The sequence below is a fragment of the Eschrichtius robustus genome, chromosome 14 (genome assembly GCF_028021215.1).
Source record: "Eschrichtius robustus isolate mEscRob2 chromosome 14, mEscRob2.pri, whole genome shotgun sequence".
Lineage (NCBI taxonomy): Eukaryota > Metazoa > Chordata > Mammalia > Artiodactyla > Eschrichtiidae > Eschrichtius > Eschrichtius robustus.
Window position 1 is genome coordinate 21,820,137 of NC_090837.1, and position 16,496 is coordinate 21,836,632.

At 48.2% G+C, this 16,496-nt stretch overlaps 1 protein-coding gene across 9 annotated transcripts in view; it reads right to left on the minus strand.

Moving 5' to 3' along the window:
* Positions 1–1,703: 1,703 nt before the first annotated feature.
* Positions 1,704–16,496, minus strand: part of MTMR3 (myotubularin related protein 3) — a 145,579-nt gene continuing 130,786 nt past the window's right edge. For 8 of the 9 annotated variants that reach the window (XM_068563282.1, XM_068563280.1, XM_068563276.1 and 5 more), the window contains one exon: positions 13,876–16,081. In XM_068563282.1, the coding sequence (XP_068419383.1) occupies positions 16,046–16,081 (36 nt within the window). In that variant the 3' untranslated portion in view covers positions 13,876–16,045. Of the gene's footprint in view, positions 3,421–13,875; positions 16,082–16,496 lie in introns of those variants that run through there. The other variant, XM_068563281.1, reaches the window with a different exon arrangement.

Sequence of the window (16,496 nt, forward strand, 5' to 3'; positions counted from 1 at the left end):
TCCCAGAACTCAGGGCGCTCTGCCTTCTGGATTGTGACCTTCTTCTCTCTGCCCTTCTTTTCCCCTTCTCTCTGTGGGGCTGGCTTTTATTTATCCTTCAGGGCTGGTGCTTCCTGAAATACTTTCTCCCCTATTGTTTGGCACCATATTGCCTTCGTTTTCCTTTTTCTTTTCCTTCCTGCCCCCTTTGGCAGCTCATTTCTTCTCCCTGGCCTTTAGCTCAGTCCTTGGCCGCCTGTTCTCTCTCGGGCGGAGCTCCTTCCCATCCACTGCTTCCGTTCCATCGCTCTGCCTCGACTCTCACACGTCCAACCCCAGCCCACACTTCCCTCTGAGCACGACATTTGGAGAGCCTTCTTCAGAACTAACCCCCCGACTTCCCCGGGACACACACACCCTCAGCAGGTGACACTGTTGTCCTTCCTGTGTGCTTCTCCCCTCTCTGCAGCCCAGACACTTTTCTTTATTTATTGCACTGCTGCTCCCTTCTCACCCGGAGCACGATGGCCCTGTACCTCCTCCACAAGGCTCTTAAAAATACAGCTCTGGTGTTCCCCCTACTGAAAATCCTTCAGAGGCTTCCCGCGGCTCTGGGGACAAAGACCTCACTCTTCAGCCTCAGGCTCAGCTTATCTGACCCGAGCTCACATCCCCCTGCGCCCCCTGCACGCCAGCCCCACTGGCCTTTCAATGCTTCCCTCTAAAGGGCCTTGCTTCCAGGACCACTGCCCTGCCAACCTGGCCTTGAGTGTGCCCTCCTCACAGCCTCCCCTGCACCCTGGTTGGTGCCTAGTTACCACCTCTCTCTTTCCACAGAAATCACACTGCTCAAGGAAACCTTTCCTGATGCCCAAACTAGACCAAACCCCTGATGGGGGCGCTCAGAGCCCCACCACCTTCCTTCACAGTCCTCCTCACCGTTTGCCATGAAGGTTTGCATAATTCATGGATTCACTAGACTGAAAGCCCAGGCTAGGGACTGTGCCTGTTTTCCTCCTTTTGTGTCCCCCAGACCAAGCAAGGACAGGCACTCAATAATAGAAAGTTGAGGGAGAGGAAACAGATGAGAAGAGTTAAGGGGAGAAAGTCCATGGGGTCAAGAATAGCTGAATGTACCTGGGAGGCCAGCTGATGTCAGTCAGACCAAGGAATCTGGGTTGTATTTTGTGAATCGAAGGTCAGCCAAGCTTCCAGGGCAGGACAGCTGAATTATATGATCAGCTCAACAGTGTAAATGGGATGACCTAGTACATTCCAAAAAGCCTTCAACAGTCAGTTTGGATTGATATGGGCTATGTCTCTGAGAAAAGGAATTGGGGGTGGATTTTATTTTCTGTGTGCTGTGCTTGTCCAGTCTTTGGTGGTACTACTGTAGGTGAACGACACTGGAGGACTTCTCACTCAGTGGTCTGAGTGCTTCATCCATTAGCTCGTTAGGACGGGAAAGCCTATGATGATAGCTGGCGGAGCATTTCTGCACCTTTCTTTAGCAAGGAGTCCAAACATTTTTTGAGTTCAATTTTTTTTTTAAAACAGGTGTTTACTAAAGTGAGCAAGGATCTTCTGCAGCTGTTTGGAGCCTGAGTGGCAGATGACACCAACTAACTGGGGACAAGTACGAGTTACACCCCAAAGGCTGCTGCAGCAGGATGCCCAGACAGCACGTAGACCACCTCCACACCTGCAGAGCTGAGAGGATCTCAGGTAAGGGGTCCATAGTTGCTCAGTAATGAGGCTTGTGAGAGAAATACTTTAACTGGAGGTGAGGCCTTGATGGCAGTTTTGGCTTCGGAAGCAAGGCTGGGGTCATCACTCAGCTGCCTCTCCCTCCACCTCCTGAGGGGCCCTAGGTTTTATTTATTTATGTATTTATTTTTGGCTGTGTTGGGTCTTAGTTGCAGCGTGCAGGCTTTTCTCTAGTTGTGGCACACAGGCTCTATAGTTGTGGCTCATGGGCCTCTCTAGTTGTGGCTCACGTGCTCAGTAGTTGCGGCACACGGGCTTAGTTGCCCCGCAGCATGTGGGATATTAGTTCCCCGACCAGGGATCGAACCTATGTCCCCTGCATTGGAAGGCAGATTCTTAACCACTGGACCACCAGGGAAGTCCCCCTAGGTTATATTTAAGTAGACCGCCTTTCCCTACCTGTAACTGTGAGTGCCAAAGCAACCCAAACGTGCCTCCACTCTAAGCTATAAAGAAACAATTAACCACAGTTAATGGCCCATAATTTGTTACTTTTGTATTCTGTTCCCAAGGTTCCCTCCTAAGTTATTACCCATGAAGAAACATAAAACTGCACATAAAACTGTATTTCATAGAAACAAAGGAAGTGAGCTCTTTTTTGCTTTATTTCCCTCTGATTTAAAACAGTGGGTCTTCCTAGCTGGAAAAGAAGTTCATCCTCACAGATGGGAAAGGCTACCACTCAGTGTCTTGCATCATTACAATGCAGATACATGGACAGGACCAGCTACAGAATTTGCAGGGCCCAGTCCAAAATGAAAATATGGGGCCTCTTGTTAAATATAGTAGGAATTTCAAAACTGCAACAGAAGTGCATTAAACCGAGGGCAAGGTCCTTCTGAGTGTGGGGCCCCGTGTGACTGCAGAGGCTGTGCACACACCAGATGTTCTAGGTACTAGGAGGATGCGGGGGTCGGGGGGAACTCCACCCCGAGGAGCTCAGGCATAGGAACAGCTCCTCCCCTGGCAGAGAGCCTCTGCAGAGGAGGGAGCGTCAGGAGACCCGGACAAAGCATGGGGTGGCCAGAGGGCCACTGCTGAGGGAGCAGATGGTGTGGCCAAGGACAGCGTTCTCTTGGTGGTCCTCCCAGTTCTGATCTGCTTGGGGTTTGGTTATTAGAGGCCCCACGGATCAAAAAAGAATTGGGGTGCTTTAGAAAACTAGAAGGAAGGGGCAACAAATGAGTGTAGAAAACACTGGGATTGAGGAAGCATGAAGAGAGGGAGTTTCTAGAATGGAATTATCCCTGTTTTATTTTCATTTAATCAACCAATCTTTTTTTTTTTTAACTGAAGTAGAATATCAAATTTAGATGATTTTTCCCCCTAAACCTACTCCTCTCCATTCTCCATCTTAGTAAATGATCCAACTGGATGGATCACTGTCCATCCAGTTGATCCAGGCAGAAACCTGGAGTCTGGTTCCTCCTCCTCCTTTGCCTCAGCAGTGCTCACTGAGTCCTGTTAGTTCTCTCTTCAGGGTCCCTCTTGGGCCTGCACATCTACCTCTGTATCCAATGATGCCACCACCACTTCTTGCCATGACTGACAGCAGCCTCCTCACTGCCTGGCTTTTGAATCATGCAGACTAGAGTTCAAGTCCTCATTCTGCCACATGTTAGCTGAGTGACCTTGGATAGGGCTCTTCACCTTTCTGAGCCTCAGTTTCTTCATCTGTAAAACGGAAATAATAATACAAAGGGTTGTTGTCCGGACTAAATGAAATGATGAAAGTGGCTTAGCACACAGTACATGCTCAATGAATTAGCTTCTTGTCTCTTTCCCTCTTCATTCCTCAGGCCTTAGTTTATACATTACTTCCCTAGGAACCCCTCTGCTGACTTGCTGCAAGTTCCCACAGATCCCCAGACTGCTCTGCAGCATTCATCACACTTACCTGTCTTTTGTCGACAGTCTTCTCCATGAGCACAGGATTCTGGCTTTCTCTGCCTACTGAGGTGCCTGACATGAAGTAGGAATTCATATTTTGTTATTTGACTGGTATCCCTGTATATAATCAAAGGTTCCCAGCCATGGGGTCTCTGTAATGTCCCCCCACCAACTCTAGGTAAGTGGGCAGATGACCACATTATATAAACAAACAGTGGAAACCAAGAGCATCCTACCCAATATAAGTTAAACCTAGGGCGCTGGGGCAACTCATCATAGCAGATCCCGTTCATGAGAAGCAGACCTAGGTCAGTTAAGGCCCATTCAAGGCCAGCCTGACCAAGCCAGGAAGCCAGTGCTCCAGATCAACACAAACTTCCCTGGGAATGCAGTGAGGCTGGGGCAAGGAAGGGACAGCACTACGGGCAGGACCACCCCCCTGGAGAAGGAATGAAGGTGGCCCCCATTCACTGACCCAGGGCCACCTGAGTAGTTGGGCCAACCCCCTTCTCCTCAGGCCTTGACAGCTCCCCACTAGATATTCCCCACTGAGGCCAATCAATTGCATGAGAGGTATGCACACCAAGGGGCTGATGCCCTGAGAAGCCCAAGGTGGAGGGGCTGGGTTTTTTGTTTTTTGAACTTTGTGAAATAACATATACATAGAAAAGTACATTAAAAATCTGTAGTTTATACTCCAATAAAGATGTTAAAAAAATTTTTAAATAAATCTGTAGAGGCTGATGAGTTATCAGATGAGCATTCATGAAACCCACCACTCTGATCAGTACCTAAATCATCTCCAGCACTCTGGAAGCCCACTTACCCTCCCCAACCTGCTCGCTCCAACCCCTAGAGATGACCAGGGCCCTGGCTTTCGTAGTTACCGTACCTTGGCACCTGAAATAATACTTTTGCCTGGTTTTGAACTTTTAAAGAATGGAATCATACAGCACATAATTTTGTTCTTTTTTCTATTCAGTATTATGTGAGATTCCTCTGTGTTTGTATGTGTAACTAGTTTATTCATTCATTGCTGTGTTAGATCTTGTAGATGAATGTTTCACAAACTGTTTATTCCTTGCCCTGTTCATGGACATCTGTGCTGTTTCTGGCTTGTGTATTTTCATTGCCTTAGTGTGAGGCTGTCCTGGATGACTTGCAGAGGCAAGGGGAGTTTGGAGCAGAAGGGAAAGGAGGGGGAGAGGCAGGAGGAGCTCTGGGCATGGGGGCAGGGCAAGTAGGAGGGACTCTCAGGTCAGATAGGGCTGTGGAAGTACAGAGTGGGGCTGACGGCACCGTGGAGGAAAGGGTGCCAGAGGGCTCCTTTGAAAGTTTGCTCCTACTCAGAGACTAGAGGAGTGCAATTCCCCTCTGAGGGCAAGTGTTCTGCCTGCTGAAGGCCATGGTCTTGTGGTTTAGCAGGCAGGAGTTCAACTCCTCCACCTTCTGGACCTGCTGCCTGAGCCCACTTCTCTGCTCCCCATGGGGTGCAGGGCCGGCTCTGCATGCCTAGAGAGAAAGCCAGGCAAGGAAGCTGATAGCAAAATATTGCCCTAGGGGGACAGAGGCAACACCACAGACTGGCCAGGGAGTCACCTCTGGTGTCTCTCCTGTCTCAGGAGGGGCAGACATCAAGAGATTTGTGTTTGGGAAGTTCAGGGATCACCACTGCCCATCCAGACACTGACCAGAATGGAGGTAAGGCGGCAGAGCCCCGAAGCGAAGGGGCCAGCATGGCTGACTGCTTGCCCAGCCCTCATCTGCCCTGGAAGCGAGGCCACCCCATGGAGCCCATCTCTCGGAGACTCCCAGCAGCCCCGGGCAGAGCTCCCACCCCAGCCAGAGAACCTGTCCCTGGTAACACTCCACCCACTTAAGTGGCTGGATCTTAAGTATTTCATCTTGGGGACCATCTTGGCTGGAGATGGCCGGGAGTCCCTATCACCCCTGAAAGACCTGCCATGTTTCCCTCCTCCCTCCAACTGAGCAGGTACAGGTGAGAAGAGAAGTTCTGTTGCCTTGGAGCAGTACGGCTGCCTGGGAAACAAGAAGGGCTCCTGCCGCTTCCAACTCTGGACGACGTGTGAAAGCAGGTAAGGTGGGGGCCTCAGGCAGAGCATAAGTTCAAGTACGGGCTTTGCAGGATGCTACCCCTCACGCTGCAGGGCAGCTAGACTTTGTAAAACATGATTTCCTCATTGGATCCTCAACAGCTTTGTGGGTTGACTTGACAAATTTCCCCCCAGAGGAGAAATTAAAGCAGAGCAGAGTGGTCAAGGCTACACCCTAAATCATCAATGAAGGGGCTAGAACACAGGTCCCCCAGTCTCCGGGTCAGGGCAGCACAGAGCTACGCACACACAGGCATGTGCCTAGGCAGACACCCAGCTCTGGCTTCTTGGGCTAAGAGTTGCCTTGCCACCTGATGGAGTGTCTGCTGCCACTTATCAAATGAATATAGTCCCTGGCAAATGAGGACTGAGAATGAGGTCCACTAACAAGTGAGGAGAAGAGCTGCACAGGGGGGAGTTTAACTACCAGAAGGCTAAGGGGTTAAGAGAAGCCCTCTGGAAAACTGGTGAAGGCCCTTGACTAACTTTTGCAAAAACAACCCTGTCGATTGCACTATGGAAATCAAACATGAAATGACGTCCTGTTGTACAGTCGGGTAACTTTAGGAGGGAAATATATGTAAAATATTCTTTTTCTAAGAATTAGCCCATAGTTGCAACTACGTTTTGCTAACAAACACTTGTTCCAATCAAGCCTTTTTCACTATTTACTGTGTGAAGCTCTGGTCTCCGTTTACAGTGGGTTAACTGTAAAAGGGCTTTTCAGGTCTCAATTCTTTCTGGATAATGAGAGTCCTTTATTTATCTGCCCAATCTTCCCTAACAGACAACACATTCTTGAGGGCAAACAGTGCTAGACACAGAAATGCCATGTTTTCTCATGGGACTTGGGGTAGGGATGCGTCTAAGTCACCAAAGAAGCCTGTGCAGAACCATGGGTCTCATTAGTTGTTAAATGAATGAGTCACCTGGTATATCTAGAGCTGTTAGAAGCAAAGACTCTATGGCTGAGGCCTCAGTTAGGGTCCCCAGAAATGAGGGGTAACCAGGTGACTTCAGACACCCAGGCCGTTGTCCTCAGCTTTTCAGGCATTGTTAGTGATCTCCAAAAGTCCGGAGGGCTTTGGAGGGCAGGGCTACATGGAGGACATGAGGGGCAAGGGTGATACGGGGTGTCCGGGTAAGGAGAGGCAAGGGCCTCTGCCGCTGTCCCTCTACCTCCCCGCTATCCCCTTCCTACTCCCATCTAACAGCACACAGGAGCCCTGTGCAGTGGCTTTAGCTGCCGTGGTTCATTCCTGCCTGGTGTGGCTCAGAACTTCCTATGACTGAGCTTCCTAAACAGACAGTTCCAGGGAAGGCGGGTGGGGGTTTGGGGGAGGAATTCAACTACAGTCTGGAAAGAGGAGGTTAACTTCCTAGCTGGGCTTGGGGGAGAGGATGGCAAAGTGACATCAGTGTTCACACCTGCTCCAGGCTGACTGGGAAGGAAATGCTGACATCCTAGCACTTCAGATCCTGCACACAGAGGACAAAAGGCAAAGCCCGTGCTGCAGGCCTTTTGGTTCAGCCCTCCTTTCGACTGGGCAAGCAGTCCCCAGGCCCATGAGAACCAGTCCCCAAGTTAATGCCTCAGAGCTGCACAGGGCGGGTGGAAGGGTGTTCATGTGAGGTGGCCTTGCACACTGGCTCAGGTGGGCACACCTGATGCCTTAGCAGTTTCTCCAAGCCCCTGGGGAAGGATGACTTCGCTGCATTTCTGGCAGAGACTCATATGGAACTGTTGTTAAAGTGTCTCCATTTTAAGTACCGATTTATAAATTTCCAGGGAAGCATGTGTGGAAGGAGGGCAGAGAACTGAACCTCAGGAACACCAATGCCAACATAGGCTCAGGGAAAGGATGGTCTGGCGCAGCCTCGAAGGCCAACTGCAGAGGCAGAAGAGGCAGCAGGTATGGATAGTCCTTGGGGACACCCAAGAACGTGTTGGGGGGGCAGAAGTCTGAGGCAGCAGTTGGCTGGTTTATCAACTCAAATGAAAGAATAGAAAGAATCATGCTACCCAGGTCAGGTCCCAAGGGCTGACAGGGACTTCAAACTTGGGAGCCACCCCAGTAGAGTATGTATGTGCCAGCAAGTACCAGAATCTTCTGGGTGACCTGAAAGAACCTCTAGTTCTAGGGACTGATTTTCCAATGGGCAAAATACAGTAGGGGAACCATTTATAATTAACTCACATCTGTTTTAATTTGGATGACGAAGCCTTAAATATGTTCAGCCACCATGGGCTCCTTTGGCATTGGAGGTGAAAGGAGGACGAGCTGAAGGCAAGGTCTTCACTCCTTTTCCAACCTTGGGCTCGCCTGCCAGGTAGTGAACACAACCTGGCCCAGGCCCGTGCCTTAGACATCCATGCTGTGCAGAGGTAAGGCCCACCTCGCTCTACCTCCCCTGCTCCTCAGCCTGGAGAGCTGGCTGGTCTGCATATCTTATGGCTTGGTCAGTCTTCAGTCAGGAACCTAAAACTCATCACCTGTTCAGCAAAGTGAGGCCACATCAGTCTCCACAGGACTCAGAGTTCTTAGATGCCACCCCAACAAGCAATTTCTTTCTCTTGGCCCCCTTTCCCATTGCTTTTATAGGATTTTAAAGCAGCAGTGCACCTGCAGACTTGCATCCATTAAAAAAATATATTTTAAGTTCATATATGAACTTTAAAGTCTTTAAGTAGTGATAAACGTGCAATTTATTTTAACTCAGATCAGAATGTTACCTCTGTGAGGTGGAAGACCCAGGGCAGGGCCAGTCGTCTTCTAGTTTTAATACATGGTGGGACAAAAGCCCTGTCTGGCTCTGACCATTCAGGATGTCCACCAACAGCCAGACAGAAATGTCACCTCATTTTATGGACGGTGGAAAGGGGAGCGCTTTCTAGGCACTCACCGTCAACCCCCTCTTTGTGGCCAGTGCTCTGCTCTAGATAAGGAAATGCTCAGTTCCTCACCACCCACGGGCAACTCAGCTGGCGCTGCGGGGCTGGATTCCAGCCCAAGTTTGTGGGCTCAGAAACCCCAGGTTCTTTCCACTAAATGAGTGGTTTTGAAACTGGCTCTTGTGGCAGTGCTTCAGAGGTTCCCTGCAAACATTCGCTTCAAGTGTCATCTTAAATATTAAAAGTCGTCCGTAACACGTACACTCAGATGTAAAACATGCGTTGCTTAGGCTGCCTGAGACCTTAGGTAAGGCCTCCATTATTGTGCTTGTGTGGGCTTCTCAGGGGTCACTGATGCAGAAGGTGCAAGCCTGGTGCTGGGATTGCCACACCCAGCTGCAACTCAGTGCTATGGCTCTCACCATAGTACAATTTTAGTGATTATAACCTTTGTGTGTTTCTCACCTGATATATGGAGGATAAGGGCTGAAAGCAGGTATTGGATATTCCTCTTTTGATCTTTTTTCAAGTATCTAGTTTTGTCCATAACTAGAGATTGCAGACAACCTATGACTATTTCCACTTATACAGATAAAAATCAGGATTTTTTTTCCTCCATACCATACCAAACAAAATCGGATATAAATTGGACACTGAGATGATAGCTCACAACTAACCCATTTGCACTAGTCAAAAATGCTCCCCCCCCCCACTAGTTTAAGACATGACTTGAACTTAGTTCATGCTATTAACACTTTTTATGTACATGAGAGGTTTAAAAGAAAAACAAAAATACTGCATTACAATATCAAAGCCTTTTGATTTTGGTTACCAGGGAGAGGAGGGCTCACAGTTTAAGCCTTCTGGTAATGACTACTAAGCTCTTCTCCAAGATTTCTGGTTTGGCTAACTCAAAGAGAACCAGGTTAGAGTAACTATTTATCTAAGGCTGCTTTCTGGAAACCCAAGAGCACTGAGGGGAAGGGGGCAGGAGAGAATGTTTCTTATTCAAATTCTTCCGTTTATTCACTGGTAACTGTGGATGAATCTTTGCTGCTCCCTGAAACTTGGTTTTCTCAACAAAATATCACAAACTCAAAATGGATTAAAGACCTACATGTAAGACCGGATACTATAAAACTCTTAGAGGAAAACATAGGTAGAATACACTGACATAAATTGCATCAATATCTTTTTCAGTCTGTCTCCCAGAGTAATGGAAATAAAAACAAAAATAAACAAACGGGACCTAATTAAACTCAAAAGCTTTTACACAACAAAGGAAACCACAAAGAAAACAAAAAGACAACCCAAAGAATGGGAGAAAATACTCGCAAACAGTGCGACTGACAAGGGATTAGTCTCCAAAATATACAAACAGCTCATGCAGCTCAATGTCAAAAAAAAAAAGCAAACAACCCAATCAAAAAATAGGCAGAAAACCTAAATAGACATTTCTCCAAAGAAGACATACAGATGGCCAAAAGGCACATGGAAAGATGCTCAACATGGCTAATTATTAGAGAAATGCAAATCAAAACTACAATGAGATATCACCTCACACTGGACAGAATGGCCATCATCAAAAAATCTACAAACAATAAATGATGGAGAGGGTGTGGAGAAAAGGGAACCCTCCTATACTGTTGGTGGGAATATACATTGGTACAGCCACTGTGGAGAACAGTATGGAGGTTCCTTAAACTAATGACAGCTACCACATGATCTAGCAATCCCACTCCTGGGCTTATATCCAGAGAAAAACATGGTTCAAAAGGATACAAGCACCCCAGTGTTCGTTGCAGCACTGTTTACAATAGCCAAGACATGGAAGCAACCTGAATGTCCATCGACTGATGAGTCGATAAAGAAGATGTGGTACAATGGAATGTTAGTCAGTTAAAAAGAATGAAATGATGCCATTTGCAGCAACATAGATGGGCCTGGAGATTATCATACTAGGTGAAGTAAGTCAGAGAAAGACAAATATCATATACATGTGCAATCTAAAAGATACAAATGAACTTATTTACAAAACCGTCTCACAGACTTAGAGAATGAACTTGGGGGAGGGTGTGGGGGAGGATAGATTGGGAGTTTGGGATTCAGATGTACACGCTGCTATATTTAAAACAGATACCAACAAGGACCTACTGTAAAAAATAAAAAATTAAATTTAAAAAAATCAGGAGGTTGGATTAAATCAGTGATTTCAGACTTTCATTTTAATCATCGAAACCTTTCTTCAAATCACATCTTACTTGGAAGCCTAATACTGAATGGGACTGAAGGCTCGCTCCCCACAGAACAGCATGAAAACCACAAAACTACACTATCTAAGGTCCCTCCCCCCTACCTCTAATATCAGGATTTCAAGTCCCAGGCCTCTGAAACACAGATGCTGACTCCTGCTGCCCCCTCCCGGCCAGGCCCTTCCCTGTCTCTTGAACAGACAACAGACAAAGGGGTGGAGCTGATTTATCCCATGCACCTAAAACACTGGTCACAAGACTGACTAGAGAACCACAGTGGCAAGGGGCTGAACAACAGTTTGTGGGTGAAAACGACATTTACTTAGTTTACATGGTCACGGAGGCTATAGCAGAATCTGCTGTTACAATAGTGGGCACTACTGTCAGCAGCAACACGGTGTTTTTAACCAGAATCCAAGCCTCATGGGTTCAGTTTGCATTAAAAAAAAAAAAAAAAAAAATCTTAAACCAGTCAGGAAGCAGTGAAAGGTCAATTTTGAATGCCAATGTAAAACAAATTTCACTGAAAATACAACTGAAATGCAACTGCTATGAGCACTATAAGAGACGCTAAGAACTTCGATATGATAGAAAAGACAGTAAGTGGTAAATAAAATGCAACAGCAGCATTAAAAAACTTTGTAATTCCTACTTCAGAGGGTACCCCTTCCCTTTCCTCCTCATGCCTCCAACAACTGCCTAGTCTGGAAGAGCCCTGTTCAACCAGGGAGGCAGCTGGTTATCTGCACAAATATGCAGCAGATGAACTCCACACAAGGGAGAGGACCAAAGTGTCAGTGTGGTTGTGTACTGGGGGCAGGGAGACTCCTACTCCTGCTAGATGCCTCTCTCACATTCTGGTCCTGCCCTCCAGACATCTCATCAGTAACATCGACTTTGAACAAATGTTCTTAGAAAATGTGACTAGAAATTAAACAGCTGGGACTCCTGCCATATTTTCCAAACTCCAAATGGAAAGTCAAGTCATTTTGCTCCACAGTCCAGGCCCATTTTCACTCACTGTTAACCCTACCCTCAGCTAGTGCAGTCGGGTGGGTACAGCTGCAGCCCTGGAGACAGATCACTTGAACAGGTACCAGCAAAATGAAAAGTCCTACAACAGCACCTTCAAAGCAGCCCTTGTTCTTAAGACATCAGTAGAGGTCATGGCTACAGTTAACGATCTCCCAGCCTCATGTGCAGCGGCCAGGTATATCAGCTGTCTCAAGGACAGTGGCCTGAAACCATATTCTAGGGTTTATCCTCAATTCCCATTTTGATATTTTTTAATAGCTGGAAATTAACAAATGCTCTGGGGCAGCATTTTGTTCATTCCCCTTTAAATCTGCCACAGTACCTTTTTAATTCTTAAAATATTATTCTCTAACATAGAAATGAACAATGAGCATATTAGCAAAATAAAGAAAAAATTTTCTGTACACCTTTACTAGAAAGTCTCAGTGGATTAAGGCAGTCCTATCATTTTTTGGGCTGGGATTAAGGACACCAAAGTATAGAAAAAAGGGAAGAATTCAGAGATGAAGAGGACATCCTGGCATCTCAAGGTCACCATTAGTACTACACTGCTTAGACCAAATATCTCCATGTGACAGCCTGAAGAAATCTGGCTGTGTCCTCGGATAACAGCTTTTCTTCACATACCGCCCTCTTCCACAGGGCAGTTCCTTGCCTTGACTTGCACTGTGCAGGTCTCACCAGCACCTGGCTCTTCATCTTCCCTAACGCCAGTAACTCCCCCTCTATGGACCCAACAGCCTTGCTAGATTCTACAAGTGTTTTTAACTTGCCAAGGGCTAAGCATTAGCCCCCAGGCACAACAGGAGCTCTGTGTAGACACACATTGGCTGTGACACAATTCAGGTTTTTACAAATTGGTCTGAGCACAGACTTGGCTCCCAGATGGACTGAAGGCAGCTGAAGTGGCACCTTCTCCTCCCAGAGGACAAGTTAGTTCTCAAACACCTGCCAGATGGCACACACAGCTCTCAGACTGGAACCAGCTGAGCTGTTTTTAAGTGCGTGTGTACTTTAGGAAGTGAGTACATCCAGAAAGTGACCTTGGAAGGCTCTCCGGTAGCTCAGAGCAGGTCACTCATCAGAGCCCCCAACTCACCACAGATGTGAGGCTGGCAACCCCAGAGCTGGGCGTTACTCAGTACCTACCTTCCCTCAGGAAGAACTGCATAACGTTACGTCCCCCACAGGCCCACGGGATGGGAAGGGTGCCCAAGAGTGACACAGGAAAGAAAATCCACCTCCGCGAAGAACAAGAACTAGTCCGGAAGTGACTAGAGACTACGGCCTCCTCGGCTGGTTGCAGATCTAAGGAGCAGAGGTTCCTCCCTCTGTGTGGGAGGAGGAAGGAGACCTCTAGTTAGGCACACAATCCACTCACATCCAATTCAGTTTCTGCCCCAAGGTCTCTTTGCCCACCCGTAATTCTCTCATCCAAGACAGGCAGAGCAGAGGCACTTTCTAGCCACCCTCCCCGCAAAACCTCCTTTCAGTCTCCACTGCACGCATGCCTCAGTGCTTACCTGCTGCTACAGGTGCAGCTGTTGCTCCCTGCGTGGGTTAAGGGGCCAGAGCACTGGCTAAAATCAAAGCAACAGCAAAAAAAAAAAAAAAAAAAAAGCGAGCCTGGAGGACAGAGGTAGTTTTAATTACTGTTGACACTCAGTTCTTCAGATAAGGAAGAACGGCTGATTGTTAAGATGTCAGACTGCTTTGCCTTTTTAGTTTTGGAGATGTTAGTAGCAAAAACCATCGAGGAAATGTGTTGCAGTGTGTGGGTATTGTGGTGCGGCTCCTTGCCAAGGTCCAGAGTTGAAAAGAAATCAGTTTTCCTTTGCCAAAGTTAACTTTCTCAGCAGCACCTCAAATTGCTTCTGTGTAAGAGGGAAATGGGGTGAAGGGGAATAAACCACAGGGAAAAGAATTAGAACGTGTTAGCAAATGCTACCATGCGGAACACTAAACTTTATTCACTTTATTTATATATTTAACAGTTCTAAAGTATTTACTTCCTTGACAAAAAATGAAAAATATAGGAGCACTGACCAACTCCTCTTTAGGAGAAAAGGGTTATATGTACAGCTACGGAGAGTTACGGTTCCTCCTTTACATACAAAGAAAAATATTAATAAAAAAGTGCTTCATTGATCAAAAAAGGGCTACGAGCTGCAAGCATTTATTCACACTGTACATCAGACCCAAGAAACCCGTATCGTAACCTCTTGGCACCCGTCACTAGGACCTGCACAATCTTCAGTTAGACTGACTTCTCCCTACCTGCAAGGCCAGACCACACAGAGTGCGAAGAACTTACACCCTGTTTCACTAAATTCAGATTCTGAGCAACCTCCTGCCACTGGGAAGTCAGAGACGCACTCAGATGCTCTTGGTTTTGCCTGGACTGACAGCTCCAGGGAAGGCTTCTGGCCCACGTCTTATCTACACCCAGGCACACACAGGAGCCACCTTCCTGAGAGACAACTTGCCCTTAGCTAGGGAATTGCTTCCAAAGGGTCAGGAGAGTTCTCAGGCCTCACCCCCACTGCCCACCACAATCCGCCCTGTTACCAGTTAGCAGCTTTTAGCAGAGCCAAGCATGGCCCTTCCCCCGAGAGGGAGGGCAGGCACAAAACATGGATGCCAAGATCACAAAGCACAAACCTAAACTCCTCTCCAATCTTCTCCATACCCACCTCCACCACAAATAGTCTTGATTTAAATAAGGCTCTTTTTGGACCCCATCAAAGCTTACTAAGGAAAGGTGCCTTGCATCTCCTACGGGCTTTGTCACTTCTCTAAGGAGCCCTGCAGACTCACCAAGTGGCCCCTCACTGCTGACCAGCAGCACAGGAGCAGGGCAGTGGGACCGCTGGGCCCTTCCCACTGCTCCAAGAAGGGGAGGCGGAGGAAGGCTGAGTCTATGGGACATGCTCCCTTCTCCAGACACTGCCATCTGAAAGGCTGATTCTACCCCTAAAGGGGGAGATCCATGATTGGTTTGGGAGTGGGGAATCTTTGGAACCCTGAGTCTGGATTTCCCTGTGCCAGCCGAGGAAGAGAGATTGTTCGGGGGATCAGGACCCGGAAGGGGCTTCCAGGCTCAGGGCATACTTTGGCCTTGACCACGGCAGCAGGATACTGCACTCTGGCCAGTCTGCACCCTATGCCTGAGGGTGGGAAGCGCCACACAGCCTGGCTGAGGGGGGCAGACCGTTGACAGTGAGGGGAGCCCTAGACAATCTGGGTCAAGTTAAAAAGAGAATCCCATGGGGGAGAACATGCCAGCCACCCATTCCCAGCCCTCTCCCTGCCTCACGAGTGTACCCCTTCTTTCCCCAAACGGGGTGGGGGCGCCTAAGGGGTCCCACTTACTATGTGCCTGTGCGCCTCCCTCCAAACCCCAATCCCATGTGGGGTGGGACTAGCCCAGTCCCTCTCGGAAGGGAGAGGGCACCTGGGGCACTGCTCTTAGAGCAGATGCTTTCAGCGTCCTCAGCAGCAAAGGTTTTTCCAATCCAATCAGCTCTGATGTGGCAGCGATACGAGGAAAGGTCACAAACGTCAGCACTGGCTTTATTCCCTGCTCTCTATCTCAGGCCTCCACTCCTGACTCAACCAGCCTCCGTCCCAGCCTGAGGAACTAAGCCACCCCTCAGCATCGCCTGACAGCAGGCAGCTCAACAGTTATAGGGGGCCTGGCAACCTCTGGTCTTCCATCCAAAAAAAAAAAGATAAACAGGGTACTTGTCTCATTTTTGGAGGCAGAGGGAGGATAGAATATGGAGAGGAAAAAAAAGGGTGGGTTGGGGAGGGAGAGATCAATCTACAATCCAGTGGTACATCCCAAATTTCCATCACTCTGCACAGTTGGTTCCATGTCCCCATTCCAAAGTGCATGGGCCTCTCAGTCTGCCCAGGCTGTTGTGGGCCTGTCAGAGGAACAGCAGCTTGGCCTCTGCCCGCCCCAGGTCACTGAGCTTCAGTTTGAAGTGGCAGCAATGGGCTTATCCAGTTCAAGGTCAATGCTGGAGCTTGTGGGATGCAGGCTGCTATAGCAAGACTTGCACACTCGACTAGGTTCAAAGAGCTGTTGGCTGGGAACTGGAACCTTCTGGTTACAACAACTGGAGCAGAATACGTTCCCACAATTCCTTGAGATGAGCAGAAACAAAAACAGCATTAGTGTCAGCAGACACGGGGTGGAGAAACCAACTTCAGAAGACAGCGCTTCTCTGTACACGATTCAGATGTGCCGGAGACTCCTCTAATATCAAACACTCTCGTTTGTCTAAACCCAGGAAGAAGCCAGGAAGAAGCCAGGAAGGGAGGGGACCGCTCCCTAGCACAATTGCACACCACTTTCACTTTAGGGCCAAGGACACCTGGCTGCCTCACCACTATGGCTCAAGGTTACAAGGTGTCAGGTAGATGCTGCTCAAGAGAGATCCAAAACAAATGAGCCCAGGGCAGAAGGCCATTGAGCTAGCAGCCAAGTCTTGGCCCAGGAAAACTCCGTGGCCTCACCCACCTGGGCAATGGCCTCTCTGTAGCTTATGATCATAGAGA